Here is a 20,851-nt window from a genome sequence, read left to right as displayed (position 1 = left end):
TGTTAGACAACAATTTTTAATGATAAGATTAGCTAGTAGCTAACTTGGATAGTGCTTATATGGGACATGAGCTTCTTCCTCCGTGTTATGATAACATGCCTATATCTCATGAACCAGCCTTGAGGAACTGATTACTAATCACTATGTAATATAAAAGCTGTCCTTTGAACCTTGCAAATGCTAAATTAATTGTTTCAGTATAGTAGTTTTCATTCTGAATTAACTCCTTCAAACACATCATTTTTTTCAGCTACTTAGGGATACATTTTACAGTGACCTGGTCCTGGTGGGCCCATCAAGAGGTAGTATTACGTGAAAGAATGTTGTTGTTATAATACATGACAAAGAGCTGGTTACAAACCCTGGCATTCACTGTGATTCCACTTTTGTATGAGAAATTATATATGTAAATATATGCAGAGAAAATCATCTAAACAGAAGGCTTATATTCCAAAATATCATAAGGGATATGGGATCATGGTGAGTGTTCTTTTCTTCTGCTTATTAATATTTTTAAAAATCTGAAATAAACATGTAACAAAGATACAACCCCAAATTAAGGGCGATATCACTCAAAATGAGATTTTTACAGGAGTCTAGTGAAATGCTTGTATGGTCACTGGGAATACTTTTTTCCAGGGCGAATTTCTGTTCTATACTCAGTAGAATGGAATTAGGGGTTCTGAGTCTAAACCTTTTCAGGTGCTTCGGTGTATCAGAGCTTACTTTTCCCAAAAGTTTTTAACCCAGCCTATATATAACCTTAGTTCTTCCTCCTTTAGGCATGAATAGTTTTCTTGTCTGGATCAGTGTACAAGATTGATATCTTTAATTTTCATAGCACACACATCGTCATTTGCACACATAACATCTGAAGCAGTGAGTTTTAACCCTTAATATATATTGGACTTCTTTTGAGAGAGAGAGAGAGAGTGTGTGTGTGTGTGTGCGCGCACGTGCACAGAAGGGTTACGAGGAACAGAGGAAGAGGGGAAGAGAGAATCTTAAGCAGGCTCCATACCCAGCACAGAGCTCAAGACGAGGCTTAATATCATGGACCCTGAGATCATGACCTGAGTCAAAATCAGGAGTCTAACATTTAACCCACTGAGCCACCCAGGCACCCCCATTGGATGTTTTTTTTTAATGGAGCTTTTAAAAAATGGTGATACCTGGGCCCTCCCCTCAGAGGTTCTAAGTTGGACTAGAGTCTGGAAGTTGAGTTTTGTAAGCGTCCAGATGGTTTTGAAGTAAAGCTGAGATTGAGAAGCATTTCCCCAAGCCCCTGCTGGAGAGCTCAGTTGTTTAATTATAAATGTTAATTTAGGGATCCCTGGGTGGCGCAGCGGTTTGGCGCCTGCCTTTGGCCCAGGGCGCGATCCTGGAAACCTGGGATCAAATCCCACGTCGGGCTCCCGGTGCATGGAGCCTGCTTCTCCCTCTGCCTGTGTCTCTGCCTCTCTCTCTCTCTCTCTCTCTCTCTCCCTGTGTGACTATCATAAATAAATAAAAATTAAAAAAAAAATAAATGTTAATTTAAAAATTATAGATGCATTCATTATGAAAACTGTCAAATAACAGTTTGACAGTATAATAGGGTATAAAGTGAAAGTTTTGCCTTCTCCCCAGGTCAACAACCATTACTGATTCTTTGTGTAACTTTCCACAAATGTAATAATATTATACATAAATCTTCTCTTATATAAATGGTATTACACTAAGCATTACTGCTATGAAGCTTGCTTTTATTTCCTAATACGTGGGGGACATATTTCTCTATCAGTTCATGCTGATTAACCTCACATGTTTTAATGACTGCAAGGTATTTTGCTCCTTGGTCTCTTTAACCTCAGAGAGCTATATCTGGGATGCACTGCTTTAGTATATAAGGACCCTGTTCCTTGTCTTTTCTTCTGTCCTTGCCCTCTCTTCCTGTTATAATTGAAAAGGAGTCTGCATGGACCATATTCATTTATATCCTAGATCCTTACTAGAATATGGTTTGGTATTATACCTTCCTATTTTTCATTTATTTATTGGAAAATAATTCAGATATATAACAATCCCACAGGCAACTACCACCCTACTAAAGAAATAAAGCATTGCCAATATTTCTGAACCTATAATTCTCTCTGATTCTTTTCCTTTCCACACCATGTAGAAGAACTGCCCTTCTTGACTATAGTTTTTATTCCAGGCATTTCTTTATATTTTTACTACACAGGTATGTTTTTGAGACAGTATACAAAGTTATCAGGTATGCTTTTACACTTTATATGTGTCACATCACACTGTATTCTTCTGCAAGTGACTTTTCCCCCCTCAATGTTATATTTATGAATTCATCATTCACAATAATGTATACATATATACAATATGTATAGATACATATAATTCTAGTTTCTTCATTTTTCTATAATTATAGATATTCCATTGCATATACACCTAACACTGTTTATCCATTTTCCTTGATTGATATTTAACATGTTTCAAATTTGTTTCAGATGCAGACAGTACTGGTACTTGTCTTACACACATTCTTCTGGTGCACGTGAATGAGTTTTTTGAATCCAGATTGTTGTCTAGGAGTGGGACTGTGAAGTGTTAGGAATGTGCATCTTTCTTGTTCTTCAAGGAGGCTGCCAGCAGTATATAAAAGTTTGTCCCTGTGCTTTAAAATTAAATTAGAGGGCAGCCCTAAACTGCTCAGCAGTTTAGTGCCGCCTTCAGCCCCAGGGTGTCATCCTGGAGATGTGGGATCGAGTCCCACATCAGGCTTCCTGCATGGAGGCTGCTTCCCTCTGTCTATGTCTCTGCCTTTCTCTCTGTGTCTCTCATAATTAAATAAAATCTTTAAAAAAATTAAATTAGGGACACCTGGGTGACTCAGTCATATAAGCATCTGACTCTTGATTTTGGCTCAGGTCATGATCTCACGGTGGTGAGGTTGAGCCTGCATCTGGCTCTGTGCTGGGTGTGGAGCCTGCTTAAGATTCTCTCTTTCCCTTTCCCACTGCCCCTCCCCCACCGGCACAGGGGTGCAGGCATGGGTTTGCATGCTCTCTCTCTGTCTCAAAAGAAAATAAAATTAGACATACCCATTTGATGGTGTTCCTGTATAGTCTCCAAAATTGCTCATAAGTAAATTTTCATTTTTATTATTTACTGTCTTTTACATTAAGTGCCTTCTGATAAGTCATTTTTTGTTAATGCTAGGGAATTGTTTTCCCTCTATGTACATGCTGTGCCTGTTTACAAAAGGATTTGAAGCGGTTTATTGGCCTTCTCTGACAAACTGCCAGACTTCCTCTCATCAGCCAATAGTTGCTTCCTCTTTAATTCCTTTTTGTCTTGACTGCCAGAAAAGCAAGAGCTAAATTCAAGGCTCAGGTGCAGAAACAAATTTGGTTTAGTTTTCCCCTCTTCTTACATAGGGGTATTTCTCTAATATGGTTCTTCTAACAGTTGCATCAGAATCATAGAGATGATTATTTAAAATGTTTAAAATTTTTCTAAGCCTTGTATCAGAGACCTATTAAGTTGGAATCCCTAAGGTGAGACTGCAAAATTAGCATTTCCAAAGCTCATGTAAAGTATGCTGTCTTAATGTGAGAACCTACTATATGGCTTATAATCTTAGTTTCGTATTCATTGTAATTTTTCCATCATAGATATATTTTTAAAGGTTTTATTTATTTGGTAGAGGGAAAGCAAAAGGACACAGCAAGGGGAGCAGCATAGGGAGAAGGGAGAAGCAGGCTCCCCGCTGAGCAGGGAGCTTGACGTGGGACTTGATCCCAGGACCACAGGATCATGACCTGAGCCTAAGGAAGTTGTTTAACGGACTGAGACACCAGGTGTCCTTATGGATATGTTGTTGTTCTAAATCATTTCAAATTCTTTTTGTACCCAATGAAGAAATATTGAAAATCTAGCAGAGTGAGATGTATGCATAAAATTTGGCTCTAAACTTTATCTTTAAATTGGTTATTTTTGTATTATTGATTGGACATTCATGACAACTGGATTTAAATTCACGTATTTCATAAGTATGGAATTGAGTGCCTACTATGTGCCATGTGCTGTGCTATAAGAAGAATAAATGTGAAAAGCTATGAACACAGTCTTTAGGAATATTTTTTCTGAATATTATAAGCTTGTATAAGCCTATTCCTGTATAAGAGCATTATTTTTAAAAGAATTTTGGCAAACATTTACATGTGGCTTTAGTTAGTATATTTATATTGGTATATTGTGATGTATGTATTTATCAGTGAGATATTTCTAGACACATATTTCCAAGGATCATTAACATCTTTGAGTGTATCACTGGAATAAGCTGTGTTGCTTATTATTCTGATAAATGCAAACTTAAATTTCATTCAACTTTTTAGACTCACTAATTAAGTTTTAGGAAAGCAATGAATTATTAAGTCTGGTTTGAAAAAAGCTAAACAGTTGACTTCTCTCAGCATAATTTGTTTCTATTTATATCAGTTAAATGTTGGTAGAAAGGAGTATTTACATTAAGTGGCCCTGGGTTAATAATTTTCATCCCATGCTACCCAAGTAAACTCTGTATGGCCCCTCACTTCAGGAATGCTGTGTACTCGAAATGGCAAGTGTGTTTATTTTGAGAGAGAATTGGAGAGTAATAGGCATTCAGGTGCTTAACCTACTTTAAATATTTGCTTTTGACTCTGTGGATGGTAACTGATTTGTTTGCCCAATCTAGTTTAATTCAGCAAATATTGATTGAGCACCTACTGTGGAGTATTTGTGCTCTATTAAATACATATATATTTATATGCGTACATATATATCCAAATATATATTGACATATTAAATATATGTATTTGTATATGTATGTGTATATTCTCTTTAGACAGAGAACATCTTGAATACATGCATATTTTCTAGTTGGTAGTAAATATCAATAGTAAAAACCACATGATAAGTGATATTTTATGAAATGAGTAGGCTGTTACGAATTCTATTGGCATCAGAAGTGTTGCTTATGAATATCTCTGTTGTTTATTTAATTCCCGCAGCTGTGTTTGGCAAACAGATGCCTCATTTCATTGTTTTTGATAGGAATTGGTTGTCTGAATTTAATACTTCAGGCACCTAAGGATTTGGTTTGGTTTGAAATGCAGATCCTTTAGAGATAGTGTTCTAATCGGTATGATGAAAGGGACTCTTGGACTCCAAATTTAAGAACATCTGCAAGTGACTCTGAAACATATCCACATTTAGGAGCCATTATTCAATTTCAACTCCTGACATTTCACAAAGGGAACAACAGACTCAGATTGTGATTTGCCTGCCTGAGCTCATAATGTGCGTTTAATTATAAGGATGCATCTTCTGGGTGTGTCTGGTTCCCCTCTATTAATCTTATTAATTAATCTGATTAATCTTATCTTTCTTTTATTGGCCTTAATTATTTGTGGCTTTCACAGATATAAAGTTGGGAAAGAACAGGTACTCTATTAAATTATTTTCCTTTGAAATTCTTGGGACTTTCTCACAGAATGGACTATTGGATGTGTTAGAGAAAAATTTACCCAGTCAGCACATCCTGGGTTCCCTTTGATAGGAAAATTCCCATGTCCTTCATAAGTGGCCTGCATGTGTCTGTGGATGTTTCCAGTGAACATGGTTTCATGAGAGCCAGCACACATTTGGCATTTCCCTCCACTACTGTCTTGATTCTCAATAATGTTTCCATTGAAATTGAAAGATTGCTAACAGTGTTTTTTGCTTAGTTATATTTGCAATTCAGTGTTACAAGTTTTAAATATTTAATTTTAAATACTGTAGTGTGATCTGATTGCAACTGTTAGTAGAAACAATTATATGAAAGAAACTTTTCTTGTCTTTTGTAATAATTTTATTGCTGCAAATAAAATGTTCTTGATGTTGCTAGAAGAAAGCTGCTTATTTAACCTGATACTTACCTTCTTTTTGCCTTGTCTTAAGGTAGTGATACAATATAGTATCCTTAAATATATCATTTGCGATTTTTAAAAATAACATATTTTCTAATTATACTGTAATGTTTGTTCACTGTGCAAAATTTAAAAATAGAAAAGCTCAAAAAAGAAAAATTTAAATCGTCTGTAATTCTACCTCCTGGAAATCATTTTGTTTAGGTATTTGGCTTTCCAGGCTCTTTCAAGAATGCATAAAATGTAGTGATAAATCTGGTGATTTCACTCCATTTCTGGGTTAATGTGTATGTTTAGTTAAATGCAGCACAGATTTTTTTTTTATGCTTCTTAAGTACTATCCAGTATCTACACATCTTATAATAATTGGTATCCTTTTGTGGCTTTTTCTTCTCTTGGACTAATTTTTTATTTTTTCTTATGCCATCTTTCTCAAAAGTTACTTTGTTACTTAGGAGATTATTTTCCTTTTGTAAATTTACATAATCAAAAAATAGGAAGCTTAGACATGTCTACTATACAGAATTCTGTTAACTTTTTAATGAAGTGAATAGGAACATCTTCAGTTTCAAAAAGGAGGCAAAATAAGTTAACATAAGAGTACTCCTATATAGAGCATTTAGAAGACAAATAAGGTATTCCACTTTCATGAGGAAGCTAGAATAGGCAAATCCTTAGGAGCATTAAGTAGAATAGAGGTTACCACGGGCTGGCAGGAAGGAGAGAATGGGGAGTTTGTTTTTTGATGAGTACAGAATTTCTTTTGGGGGATGATGAAAAGATCTGGTAATGGATCGTTGTGATGGCTGCACAACATTTGAACATGCTTATTAATGCCACTGAATTGTATACTGAAAAATGTTAAAATGGTAAGTTTTATTTATATATATTTTTACTACAATTTTCGAAGTATTCACATATGTCCAAAAATCCTAATGCAATACAATAATTATTGCCTCTATTCACTCATTTTGATATTTAAGGTCCAGTATTGATCATTCAATATGAAAAATCATTTTTCTTTGTTAATTGCAGTACTTCTCCCTCATGCTAACATTTTCCTTGTGTGAGACCCAGAAATTGTGATTTGAGGGAGCAGAGGCCCACTGCATTAGCTACAACTGAAAAACATCTAGAATGTTATCTCAAAATACCAAGATCTCATAAAAACAAACTCTTGTTCAAATTTTCATGTAAATGTTCTTTATTTTAGAAACTGATTTTAAAAAGTATTAATTTCTTTTCTCCATTAATGCTTTATTAAGCTTTGTTGACCTATATAAGGGTTATAGACGAGGAGGGAGTAGAGGATTAGAAAGATTAGTCAACCGCCACTCCTAAAAATATCAAAGTGATTTTTTTTTCTTAATCACATAACTGTAACCTGTCTACTCAGAGCAAACTAACTCTAAGATGAAATCTAAAGAATGCATTTTCCATTTTTTCACTACTTTGGAATATAAATACAAACAGAATGATAATTCCATGTGTTCTATAATTCCTTAAATCTCTACGTATTTTAACATTTGAAAAACATCAGAATCATTGTCCAGTATTATGTCTTATAAAATGCTTGAATTAATAAAATGGTACAAAATTTATATTAATTTATACTGTCTTGCTTCATAAACTTATTTTCATTGCTTTACTGGGATATTTACAATATAGCAGGATAATAAGAGAGTAAAATGGTATCTAAAGATCCTGGAACAAAGAGAAAATAAGGGTAGAAACTTAAGATAGTAAAGAGAGAAAACTAAGAGAGTTGCTCTTTGTTATTATAAGGTGTTACTTAGTTATTAGTAACTAAGGTGAAAAGGAAAATGTGTTTAGTTATAAAATTCTGTGTCTACCAGAATTCTATAAAGTCATTATACTGCCAAAATTTAATGAAAATATAGACTATATTTCTTAAGGGAGGTTAGCAGAAAATATTTCTATCAGTAAACATTTCCCACAGTTAGAAGCACATGCTTCGTTGTAGCCTCAGTGACTGGTTAACAAGGTTTTTTCAGTGTCTGCTAGGCAGCATTGTTACTTTATCATGTGCTGTGGAAGACTAGTATTGTAATAGAAAATGTGTTGCCTGCTAAGGCAGTGGCTTTCAGACTGTTGTACAGGGACTTTAGAGTCCCCCAGAGCCCCATCTAGATGAAGAAAGGGGGGCCTAATAGTGCTGTCTTGACCAAATCAGCATTCCTTTTATCTAATCTGTAGTGAATTTCTCTGAAATCTCATTTGAGCAAGGGATTTAACAGCTAAAAAGATAGTCGAAAATCACTGGCCTAATAATAGAGTTAGGACCATTGCATAATAAAAGTACATCTAAGATCCCCTAAAATCATGGTCTTGAAGGACAGAAGCCCACTAATACCTTGAGGCACGTTGGAATATTCTCATATTCCTTCAGCTGTAATTCAGCTGTAAGCTGGGAACACGAAGGTCTCTATTTTTTTCTTCTCTGCCACGAATTCACCACGTTTTCCCTCATCTGTAAAATGAGAGTATAAAACAATTACTACCAACTTAGCCAGCAACAAGCCTTTTTTTTTTTTTTTTTTTTTTTTTTTTTTTTTTTACTTTATTGGCTTGTTAATGGGAAATTCTTTGCTGTCCTACAGGCTCTTCCCTTCTATCAAAGTGGAAGGAACCATAGGCAAAAGAAGTGACCCAGTTCTCTGTAGGGAATGTGAACATGGGTGGGGGGGGGGAACTAGGGGAAGGGAAGGTAAATCTATCTAGAGCGGTCATCTTTTAGTGTCTGCAGCTCATCTAGGCAGACAATCGTGTAGGACAGGTTCAGTGATTGTAACAAAGGTTTTGGATAAAAGGTGACTGAGGGATTCCTAGGTGGCTCAGTCTGTTAAGCATCCAACTCATGATTTTGGCTCAGGTCATGATCTCAGGGTCATGGGACTGAGCCCATGTTGGACTCCATGCTCACCATGCAGTCTGTTTGAGATTCTTTCTCTTCCTCTCCTTCTGTCTCTCCCCCTGCTCATTCTCTCTCTCTCTGAATGAATGAGTGAATGAATAAATAAAATAAATATCTAAACAAAAGTGACTGAGAGGCTACTTGGGCTTTGATGCTTAGGTGGTCATCAGTGACGAAATTCAAGAAGGTCAGGATGAAGAATGGGTGATTTCTTAGTCTTGTCAGGAAAGACTTGAAGATATTAGCAAGAATAGTTTGGATAAGCAGAAAGTAAATAGCATTTTTAAAACTTACACTTCTGCATGAATTTGACTTTACCATTCTAAAAATTTAGCATAAGAAATGCATTTTTACGATGTTATCTTGAAAAGTAAAAATTAGAATTACTCTTTTAAATGCAATGTTTTAAAACTGAATGGAGGGATCCCTGGGTGGCTTAGCAGTTTAGTGCCTGCCTTTGGCTTAGGATGTGATCCTGGAGACCCGGATCAAGTCTCACATCGGACTCCCTGCATGGAACCTGTTTCTCCCTCTGCCTGTGTCTCTGCCTCTCTCTCTCTGTGTCTCTCATGAATAAATAAATAAACTCTTAAAAAAAAAAAAACTGAGTGGAAAATACAGGTGAATACTGTTAAGATTGTATGCCAGTTTTTAATTACCAAGGACCATATTATTACAATAAATTTTCCATCAAAATATTAAACATTAATTTTTATATCCATTAAAACCCTGTTTCTCTCATATTCCTTAGATTTATGCATTATACTTCAGAATAAACTCAGCAACAGTATACAAGGATAACCCTAATTTATATGGAAGCACAGAGGAAAACAGTAGTTTAAATCCTTTCACTCCTTGTAACTTTTCCTACAAATAGTCCTTTGTTAACTTTAAATTTGGACGTTCACATTGATGTTTACTCTTGACTCATTTGGGTTGGGTAAGTTGTTTTACAACCCTGGAACATGATTCGATAAGTTCATGTTCAGGATGGATTGAACATCTTAGTGTAGTTTAAGGAAAACAAGTCTTTCAGTTTGTAGAAAAAAGAAGAGGAACCATAGGCAAAACAATCGTGTAGGAAGACTGTTCCAGGCTGATGAAATAATAAGGGAAAACATAGAGGGATAAAGGTGTGTGGTATCAATTCTCTAAATATACTAAAAACCACTGATGTATAAATACACTTTAAAAGGATGAATTTTGTAATTTGTGAATTACATCCTGATAAAAGCTCTTCTGTTTTCAGGGCTACGTGGCATATGTCAGGGATAGCAAACGTAATCGAGGTGGCAACAACATGGCATCTTGAGGCAGAAGGAGAAGAGAGTAGAGAGTGGTTTAGGGACAGAGATTCAGAAGGCCTTGTAAACCATGCTAGGAATTTAGAGGGTTTTTTTCCAGGCATTAGGAAACCATTGTAAGCTTGGTGGTTGTCTTTTTTTTTTTTTTTTAATTTATTTATAAATACTAACTAACTTATTTCTCATAGCCATTGTAAGAAGTAGAAAAGCAAATACTTTTATTGTCACTGTTTACTGATAGGGAAAATGGAAGCACTGTGTGCTGGTAGTGGCGTACCTGGGATTCGTACACGTAACTATCGCATCCTACCGCCTTGTGGATAGGATTTAGTCTGTATGCATAAGCAGCAGGTGTCAGTGATTAGACTCAATAATTAGTGGTAGGATTAGAAAACAGTGTGCATCCTATGGAAACTATTTGACTATTTGTTTTATATGGATTTTTATTCAATTTTCAAACATGCTACTAAGGAGTGCCCCCTCAGCTGCTGAGCAAGTGTTTGTAGCTTGTACGTTGGCAGAATGGGCCAAAAGCTTAGTGTTGTGACCTGTTTTGAAAATAAAGTATCTTGAAATAAAAAAAAAGAAAACAGTGTGCATAGCTTTTAAATTGATTGATACAATATCAGCTACTAACTGACATTGCCTAAAAAGTGGTTGTCCAGTTTAAGACACCTTATTTTCCTTTATTATAGATCTCAAAAAATCCTTTTATAGTGGTAAGAACAGTTAGCATGAAGTCTACCTTCTTAACAGGTGTTCAAGTTAGAGTGCATTTTTCTTGACTACAGGAACAATGTTGTATGGCAGATCTCTAGAACTTTCTCAAGTTGCATAACCGAAACTGTACGCCCGTTGATTACAACTCCCATTCTCTCCCCACCCCTACTCCAGCCCCTGGCAACCACCATTCTACTCTCCGTTTCTATGAGTTTGTTTATTTTAGAAACTTCACATAAGTGGAGTCCGGCAGTATTTGTCCTTCTGTGACTGACTTATAATACTTATTTCAGTGTGAGTCAGTTGATTTAAAATAGGAGTCTGGTGGTAAGGTGAAAAATAGAATAGCTGTTAGAGAAAGTGAAGATAGGTGATCGGAATAGCTCAGATCAAATAATATAAATTAGTGAAACGTCAGTAGGATTGAAAGAAGAGTACTGAGGACTGGATGTTGTAGATTACGGGAGCAAGAAGAATCCAAAGAGAACACCAAATTCTCATTTTTCATATTTCTAGAGCAAAGGTATTGAATTAGTTTTCTGAGTTGTGTAACAAATTGTCACAAACGCAGCAGCTAAAAGAAACAGCACAGTATTTCAAAGTTTCCGTGGCTTATGAGTTCAGGTCTGGTTTAGGTGGTTCTCTGCAAGCTGCGTCAAGGTGTTGGCCAGAGCTAAGTCCTCAGAGCTGAACTGCAGATGGATCCACTTTCAAGCTCGTTCGGATGTTAACAGAATCCATCACCTTGAGATGCTAGAACCCAGCTCCCTGGTTTCTTGCTGGCTGTCGGCTACGGATGGCTCTCAGCTCCTAGGGACCACTCACAGATCCATTGCACATGGTCCTCTCCCAGTATGGCATGCTTCTTCAAAGGCTAAGTTAGGGAGAAGGTCTTAGGGTCATTCTGCAAGCAAGACATAGTCTCATATAATGTCATATAGTCTAGGGAGCAAAATCTCATCACTTTCACTGTGTTATGCTGGTTAAAAGCAAGTCATAGGTCCCACCCACACTCAGGGGAGATGTAATTGTACAATGAGGTGAAAACCAGAATGCTGGGATCCCTGGGTGGCGCAGCAGTTTAGCACCTGCCTTTGGCCCAGGGCGCGATCCTGGAGACCCGGGATCGAATCCCATGTCGGGCTCCCAGTGCATGGAGCCTGCTTCTCCCTCTGCCTGTGTCTCTGCCTCTCTCTCTCTCACTGTGTGCCTATCATAAATAAATAAAAATTAAAAAAAAAAAAAAAAGAAAACCAGAATGCAGAGATCATTGGGGTCACCTTATTGCATGTCTACCACAGATACTTCCAGCCTCTTACAGCACGTATAGCGAGGTGGTCAGAGTGTACGTTCTGGCATCATACGGACCTGGAATTGAATCCTGACTCCATGACTAACTAGCCTTTTGGTACTAAACCGGTTTCCTCCACCTGTAAATGGGATAAAGGTCTGTCTCATGTGTGTCAGGAATCAGTGAGATAATTCAAACGAAACACTCAGGTGGGTCCCCAGAACACAGTAAAATGTTCACTGTTTCTCACATGCATTATCACATTTGAGCTTCAGTCACTATCAGGAATAATTAAATTGAAAAGTTAAGTTTTAATTACAGGATTTGCCCAAGTTAAATAAGTTGATGTTGATATTCAGGATTTGAAACTTAATCTAATGGACTTTCTGCTTTACCATTATGAGCATAACTGAATACATTCGTGAAAATTGTGGGACTTGAGAAGAGGATGGGCCCACAGAGGTTTACTATTCCAATCTCCCATTCCACAGATAGGAAGCTAGGACCAAACAGGAAAGTTACCTAACTTGGTTAAGATGACATGGTACTTACTCAGTGGCCAAGCCAGTACTAGAGTGTTGGCCCGTTCCCTCAAGGTACTACTTTTTCTACCATATTTAGCTATATTACATAATTTGTAAATTGCCTGACTTTTTAAAGGTTTTCACTCCAGGGATTCCCTGGGTGGCTCAGCGGTTTAGCACCTGCCTCTGGCCCAGGGCGTGATCCTACATTGGGCTCCCTGCATGGAGCCTGCTTCTCCCTCTGCCTATGACTCTCATGAATAAATAGATAAAATCTAAAAAAAAAAAAAAAAAAAAGTTTTCACTCCATCTTACAGGCTAGAAGTTCCTTTTTCAATGTGACAGCTAATTTTTTAATGCCAAGACGTGGATATATAGAAAGTTCATGTTCAAGGCCTAAGGCCTAAAATAAGAATTCACCTATCTCTAGTGACTAAAACTCAACCTTTCTGAACATCTCTATGTATAAAATGTGATTTGCTTCTTTAAATGTAAATTTAAATTACCTACTTATATGTATATATAATTATTGACTATTTTATTTTGAACTGATTCCTAAAGGCACCTCAATAGTAGTAATGAAATGAACACTTAAAAAGCACAGAATCTTGTTAGCAGTCATGTTAGACCAATATTTCCTACATGTCTTAATCCACTGCAGTTGGGAAAGAAGACCTGATTTAATATTATTTTATTATTCTCCATCCGTGTACCAGATGTTATGCCAGGTGCTTGGAGGAAGAGAAAGGGTCAGCAAATGACCAGTAATTCCCCCACCCTGAGATAATAACTCTAAACATGTTGATAACTTATATTTTTTTCTGCACAGGTAGTTTTTAATAAAAATGACATAACATTTTTTAAATTATAGAAGCAACACCTGTCACAGTAGAAAGGAACTCAGACAGTACAAGGGGCACACAACTGAAAACTAAAAGGCTCTCCCCAACACCCTCAGCACCTCTGGCGCGAACCCTAGCCCTGTGCACTGGAGGCAGTTGTTCCGAGGGGGCCCAGTTTTCTTCTGCTGGTAGTTAGACATTACAATATCTGTAGAATATTCTTCACTCTAATTTTAGATTTACTTACTTTAGACTGTATCTGTTGAACTACAAATATGAAGAAATCGTTTATCATTCCATGAGCCTTCCCATTTTTAAAACTACTTTTAACCTGTCCAAAAGGTCTCAACACCTGTCCTGCTGTAATTATTTCATTCTTTTTCTTAAAAAAAAAAAAAAGTTTTATTTATTTGAGAGAGAAAAAAAACAAGCAGGAGGAAGGGCGGGGGGGGGGGGGGAAGCAGGCCCCCTGCTGAGCATAGAGCCTGATGTGGGTGGGACTCCATCCCAGGACCCTGGGATCACGACTTGAGCTGAAGGCAGACACTTAAGCGAGTCAGCCACCCAGATGCCCTGATCTCATTGTTTTTCAAAGGCTAGTTTACAAATGGAAGGACCCAATAGTCAACATTTATGTTATTAGGATATATGTATGTGTTCCATCCACGTTCACTTGAGAGTTCAAAAAGTATATAATCCTTATGGTGTTAGATTGTCAGAGGAGCCTCTCCTAAGCATCCCAGTCTAAAATTCTCATTTCTTTCTAGCTTTTTTCACTTGTTATTCCCTATATCTCATATTTTTCTTTCGAATGCTGTTTTCCCTGTTTGATCTCTTTCTTTGAGCAGTTTGTGAGGATTCAGGGTGGCAAATTTTCTGAGTTCTTAAAAATGTATGATAAGCTCTATTTTGTCTTCATATCTGTTTTAAAAGTTTAAATGAGGGGATCCCTGGGTGGCTCAGCGGTTTAGCGCCTGCCTTCGGCCCAGGGCATGATCCCAGGGTCCTGGGATCAAGTCCCACATCGGGCTTCCTGCATGGGGCCTGCTTCTCCCTCTGCCTGTGTCTCTGCCTCCCCCTCTCTCTGTGTCTCTCATGAATGAATAAATAAAAATCTTAAAAAAAAAAAAAGTTTAAATTAATATAAACTCCCAGATTTTAGATGTAAAGGAATTGCTCCCTTCTAGTTTGGCATTCATTATAAGAAGTTTGATAGCATCTTAGTTTCATCCTTTTGTTAATTTTTTTTTCCTCTCTCTCTCTGATGTTTTCAGGATTTTTTTTTAAAATTTCTGTCATTTCTTAAATTTTACCAGTTTGTTTTTATATGTCTTATTAATCTTGGCCTTTTGTGGCAATTTTCCATTTGAAGATGCATCTGTTTTGTCTTGTTTTTAAAGGTTTTATTTATTTATTTATTTATTTATTTATTTATTTATTTATTTATTTATGAATGAGAGACACACACGCACAGAGGCAGAGACACAGGCAGAGGGAGAAGCCTGTGGGGAGCCCAATGCGGGACTCGATCCCAGGACCCCGGGATCATGACCTGAGCCAAAGGCAGACGCTTGACCTCTGAGCCCACCAGGTGCCCCTAAAGATGCATCTCTTACTTCAGTTTAGCCATAATTTCTTCTATGATATTACTACTTTTGTTGTGTCTGCCTTCTGTCCTTCCTAACTAACTGGACAGAACCACCCTCAGAAACTGGCCTCTGTTAAAATGATTTGTGTGTATTTTTCATTTCTGTATCTGTTTACTGTGCTCAGAGCTATCCTTTGAATTTATCTTTCAGATTAAAATCTTGGTCCTCCACAGTATCTAATTTTAATCCTGCCTATACCAGGAGTTTTTTCAGCATTCATATTTTTAATTTACAAGATTTTTTGTCCTCCAGCTGTTCCTTTTTTTGGTAGGCTGTTTTATTTTAAGGCTGCAGTGTTCTTAATCTTTTGAGGGTACAACTAGAGGTTTTATTTGTTTTAATTCTCTTTAAGGAGTTACATTTTTATTCATTTCCTCCATGGCACTTGTTTTGTTGGCTGTTCTCTGTTCTCTTTCCTCCTGTCAGTTTTCCTCAATTCTCCTCAGGTTTTTCTTTTTTTTTTTTTTTTTTTAAGATTTTATTTATTTATTCATGATAGTCACACAGAGAGAGACAGAGAGGCAGAGACACAGGCAGAGGGAGAAGCAGGCTCCATGCACCGGGAGCCCGACGTGGGATTCGATCCCGGGTCTCCAGGATCGCGCCCTGGGCCAAAGGCAGGCGCCAAACCACTGCGCCACCATCTATCTAAATGGAACGCTACTTCAGGTGTTCTCAGCACTGGCCTGTGCTTCCTCAGCACCTGGGAAGGCCTCTTTCCCTAGCACATTCCTCCACTGCATCCAGATGCTTTTTGGTTACCCAGCGTTTGCACATATGATTTGTTGTGACCATTTTCCAGTGTCATTGGTTCCGACTTTGCCAGTTCTCCTGATTGCATAGTTTTCCATCTAGTGTTACTTTTTCCCCCCTAGGCAATTGATTTTTCCAGTTTTTCACTAGATAACATTTAGAAATATATTTGTACATGCGTTTTTCATACCTCTGTGATAATTTCCATAGTGTTAATTTCTAGAGTGAAATTTGTGGATGGTGAATGATCTCTGACAGACACCACAAAATTGTGCTTTGGGAGACTGTAACAACTCTTGATCTCATCAAAGAATACCCTTTTCCCTATACTCTTGACAGTGGTAGATGTCATTGCTCTTTTTCATCTCTTTGCTAATTAAGGTATATAAAACAGCATTTTATTCTGTTTGAACTTGCATAATATGTGAATATTTTCATGAGTTTTTGTGTGTGAATTGACTCTTTCTGTCCTTTGCCTGTGTGTGTTGGAATGTTCACCATTTTGTTTTGCTTTATGAGAGTCTTTGTTTTAGAAAGGTTAACCCTTTTTTATACATGTTGCAAATATTTATGTCAGTTTGTGATTTGCCCTTAACTTTTTCCTATGTGTTTTTTGCTTTACACATATTTTGGTGCTGAGTTTATAAAGCCACTTATCTACCTATCCAGAGATTAAATTTCATTTATACCTCTTGGTATGTTTATTTTTTTTTTTTTTACACTAAACTTTGCTTTTAAATCCATATACCTTTATTTTGGAATACGGTTTGAGTAGGGACACATCTGTTTTATTTTGTTTTCTGAAATAACCAGTTAGCTGACATGTTTTTTATAGATTGATCATTCATCCTTTCCTCCCTTCCTGATTAGAAATCTCTCCCTTGTCATATACTAGATGGTTTATACGTATGTGTGTGTATCTTCCTAAAAGTATCTTCCCAAGAGCATCCTACAGTTCATCAGTTCATGAAATTCTAGCCAGGCCACTCTGTTACCCTACTGTTTCTAAAAAACTCTTTAAGTATAATACTTAAACTATTGTATTAAAATCCTTTTTAGTGCTTTCTTATTATCATAATTCTCTTTTTTAAGGTTTTATTTATTTATTCATGAGAGACACAGAGGGAGGCAGACACAGGAAGCCCGATTTGGGACTCTATCTTGGAACTCCTCCAGGATCATGCTCTGAGCCAAAAGCAGACACTCAACCACTGAGCCACCCAGGCGTCCATTATTATTGTAATTCTTGAGAATCAAAGACCCTCCCCCCAACATTTGCCTTATTAGAGCATTTTGTTACCAGCTAAAGATTCATTCTTTTTGTCAGCTTGCAGCTTGTCAGGAGTAAAAGCAACCTTGTTAAATAGGGATCAAACATTACGATTGTAAAGAATTCAGAGTGGTTTCAGAGATGGGAAAGTTTAACCTTCTTTGTGGTGAGGAGAAATTTTTTTTTTTTTGGAAATATTAATAAACATTGAAAGTTGCTATAAATAACAGTATTATAGAATGCTGTGAATGAATAGAATGCATTCTGGTGGGCAGCCCGGGTGGCTCAGTGGTTTAGCTCCGCCTTCAGCCCAGGGCCTGATCCTGGAGACCTGGGATTGAGTCCCATGTCAGGCTCCCTGCATGGAGCTGGCTTCTCCCTTGACCTGTGTCTCTGCCTCTCTCTCTCTCTGTGTCTCTATGAATAAATAAATAAAACCTTTAAAAAAAGAGAAAAGAATGCATTCTGGGTTATAAGTTAGCAGCATTTCAGAAATTAGGTCTTATAGTTACCGATTTTAAAATGGATAAAATTAAATCACTTTCTGTAAAACCTAACTCCATCTAAGGGAGACTTATCATATATGGAGTTAGTTTCTAAATAATATTGATTCTCCTAAGGGTCTATGGATCTGTGGAGAAAATGTTGTACTCCATCTTCCCTGCCCAGTACAAGCAAGGCTCCAGCCCAGAAATGGTTAAGGCTGGATTTCACCATGATTTTCTCCAGAAAGAAAAGGTACATTATGCTGCTGTAGGTCATGTGAATTATTATAGCAGAACTACATTGATGAACGTATTTGATGAGAAAGTAGTTAACCAGAACTCACAAAGCTGGTTAGTGGGTCGAAAACCTGATTTCTAGGTTTTGCTATTAAGTGCATGACCTTGAGTGAGTATTGCTTTTATGCTTCTCTGCCCCTCCCCTGTTACCCCCTTCCCTGCTTTTTTTCTTCAGAATCTTTTTTTTTTTTTTAAGATTTTATTTATTTATTCATGAGAGACACACACACACACACACAGAGGCAGAAACACAGGCAGAGGGAGAAGCAGGCTCCATGCAGGGAGCCCGATGTGGGACCCGATCCCGGGACTCCAGGATCACGCCCTGGGCTGAAGGCAGGCGCTAAACTGCTGAGCCACCGGGCTACCCAGATCTTTTTGAACTAAATAGGCATTTTCCTAAATGTGTTCTGCAGACCATTATTGCCGCAGGGTTCACTGGGAGTTTTAGGGGTTCACAGTTAAATGAGTTAGAGAAATACTATCTAGTAGATCTTTCTCTAAAAAATGCACAATGTCGAGTAGAATATTAAAGGATCCTGGAAGTCTTACAGGGAAGAAAGAAATCCTTACATCTTTTGCACACATGCCATGACACCCTTAAGAACTGTGTTCCATGAAGTTCACTTTAGGAACCTGTATTAAGGTGTCTGAGATTACTAAACATCTATGATTCTAGTAAAAAGTTTTAGCTTACATAAATAAATTATTTCAACATGGTACTATAATTTGTAATACACTGTGAGATCTTCTTAAGGAAATACTAGAGGGTGCCTGGGTGGCTTGGGGTTGAGCCAACCTGCCTTTGGCTCAGGTCGTAATCCTGGGGTCCTGGAATTGAGTCCCACATCAGGCTCCTCGTGGGAAGCCTGTTCCTCCCTCTGCCTGTGTGTGTGTCTGCCTCTCTCTCTGTGTCTCTCATGAATAAATAAATAAAATTTTTTTTCTTTTAAAAAAAAGAAGGAGGGCAGCCTGGGTGGCTCAGTGGTTTAGTGCCGCCTTCGGCCCAAGGCGTAATCCTGGAGACCCGGGATCAAGTCCCACGTCGGGCTCCCTGCATGGATCCCGCTTCTCCTTCTGCTTGTGTCTCTACCTCTCTCTCTCTCTCTTTCTCTCTCTCTCTCTGTCTCTCATGAATAAATAAATGAAGTTTTAAAAAAAAATGTGCAATCTAACCAGGCTACCTTTAAAAAAATAAAAAATAAATTAAAAAAAAGAAAGAAATACTAGAAAAAAACCCTTTAGTTCTATAATTTTCTAGTACTCATGAATTTTTAAACACAGAGAAGCATTATCTTTCCCTGTGAATACTAAAACTTTGGCTTGGAATGATTGCTCAGAAGATAGGGTCAGAGGTTTCCCTACTTTTGGGGAGCTCTGTCTAATACCTCAGAATCTATCCATAGTCTTTCTACAAGATGCACTTAGATGTTAGGTACTCTTTTATATCCAACATGTATTTTCTTTTTTTCTTCTTTTCTTAAGATTTTATTTATTCATGAGAGACACACACAGAGAGAGGCAGAAACACAGGCAGAGGGAGAAGCAGGCTCCATGCAGGGAGCCTGACCTGGGACTCTATCCCGGGTCTCCACGATCACACTCTGGGCTGACGGCGGCACTAAACCGCTGAGCCACCCGCGCTACCCATATTTTCTTTTGTTTAATATGATTTCAGCTATTATTGGCTCAAAGTATATAGACCCATAGGGATGCTTTATGGTTCATAAAGTAATACGTGGCTTCCTAATAAAATGCAGAGGAAAAATCAAGTTGTCTTCATCTTATTTGTAGGATGGGTGCTGCAGATAACATATATAAAGGACAGAGTACCTTTATGGAAGAACTAATGGACACGGCAGAAATAATAAGACAAGCAACATCCCAGTCCTTAGTTATCCTGGATGAATTGGGAAGAGGGACAAGCACCCATGATGGAATTGCCATTGCTTATGCTACACTCGAGCATTTTATTAGAGATGTGAGTATCTTACACACTTTTTTGTATGTGAATGGGGCATAGTATACGGATTGTTTTTCTGGCCTCAGCTTCTCAATATTCAAAATTATCCTTAATCATTATAAATGACCCTATACCTTCAATCGACTGTTAAAACTCTATACATTAAACTTAGATGGATTGGCCCTACATCATTTCTCTAATTTTTTTTTTCATTTCTCTAATTTTTTTGATGTGTCGTCTTTGCATTTGCTGAAGCAAAATAAACGTGGTCAGTATGATAAAGCCTCTCTGACAGTATTTCCACCCAGATCTGTTTCTTTTTTTCTTTTTTTTTAATAAATTAATTTTTTATTGGTGTTCAATTTACCAACATACAGAATAACACCCCCAGATCTGTTTCTTAATATCCTTGGCAAACTAATTGCAGGGACCCCTTCCCCACCTACAACCCAGTCCTTAAGGAAAGAACAAAAAAGGAGACAGAGCCATTTGTACCTGTGAAATTCTTTTTTCAGTAGTATCCTATAGGATCTCCATAGAAGGCCTTTGATCTCATGTTTTTGTGTCTTTCTGTTTCACTCCTTCAGTGCATATCTATTTTTTCCAGAGTGCAGTTCTGAGCACCTCAGTGTGAAGTTTTGTTTGTGTTAAAGTCTCAGTTTCTGTCATCTCCATCAAACACTCCCCTTTATTAACACACTCCCCCTTTGTTCATTCTGGTCTCTTCCTTTCTGTCTCCTTGGCACTTGCCCCGAACCTTATCTGTTCTTCAGTTTTTCTTTCTCTTTTTGTTCTCCATTTTTAAAATATTTTTCTTTTTGTCTTTCCTCCATTTTCATTTCTTCCTCTCTTCCTTACATAACCAAT

At 37.3% G+C, this 20,851-nt stretch overlaps 1 protein-coding gene across 6 annotated transcripts in view; it reads left to right on the top strand.

Moving 5' to 3' along the window:
• The window catches only part of MSH3 (mutS homolog 3), a 185,132-nt gene that overhangs the window by 149,948 nt on the left and 14,333 nt on the right, over positions 1 to 20,851 (top strand). For all 6 annotated transcript variants that reach the window (XR_005356813.1, XR_005356814.1, XR_005356815.1 and 3 more), the window contains one exon: positions 19,816 to 20,002. Coding sequence is in view for 3 of the 6 variants with exons in the window: in XM_038532443.1 (XP_038388371.1) it covers positions 19,816 to 20,002 (187 nt within the window). In the remaining 3 variants the exon portion in view is untranslated. The remainder of the gene's footprint in view (positions 1 to 19,815; positions 20,003 to 20,851) is intronic.

This window comes from Canis lupus, chromosome 3, assembly GCF_011100685.1.
Source record: "Canis lupus familiaris isolate Mischka breed German Shepherd chromosome 3, alternate assembly UU_Cfam_GSD_1.0, whole genome shotgun sequence".
In the NCBI taxonomy this organism is placed as follows: Eukaryota; Metazoa; Chordata; class Mammalia; order Carnivora; family Canidae; genus Canis; species Canis lupus.
Note: the sequence above shows the minus strand (reverse complement) of the source record. Positions and strands in the feature narration are given on the sequence as shown.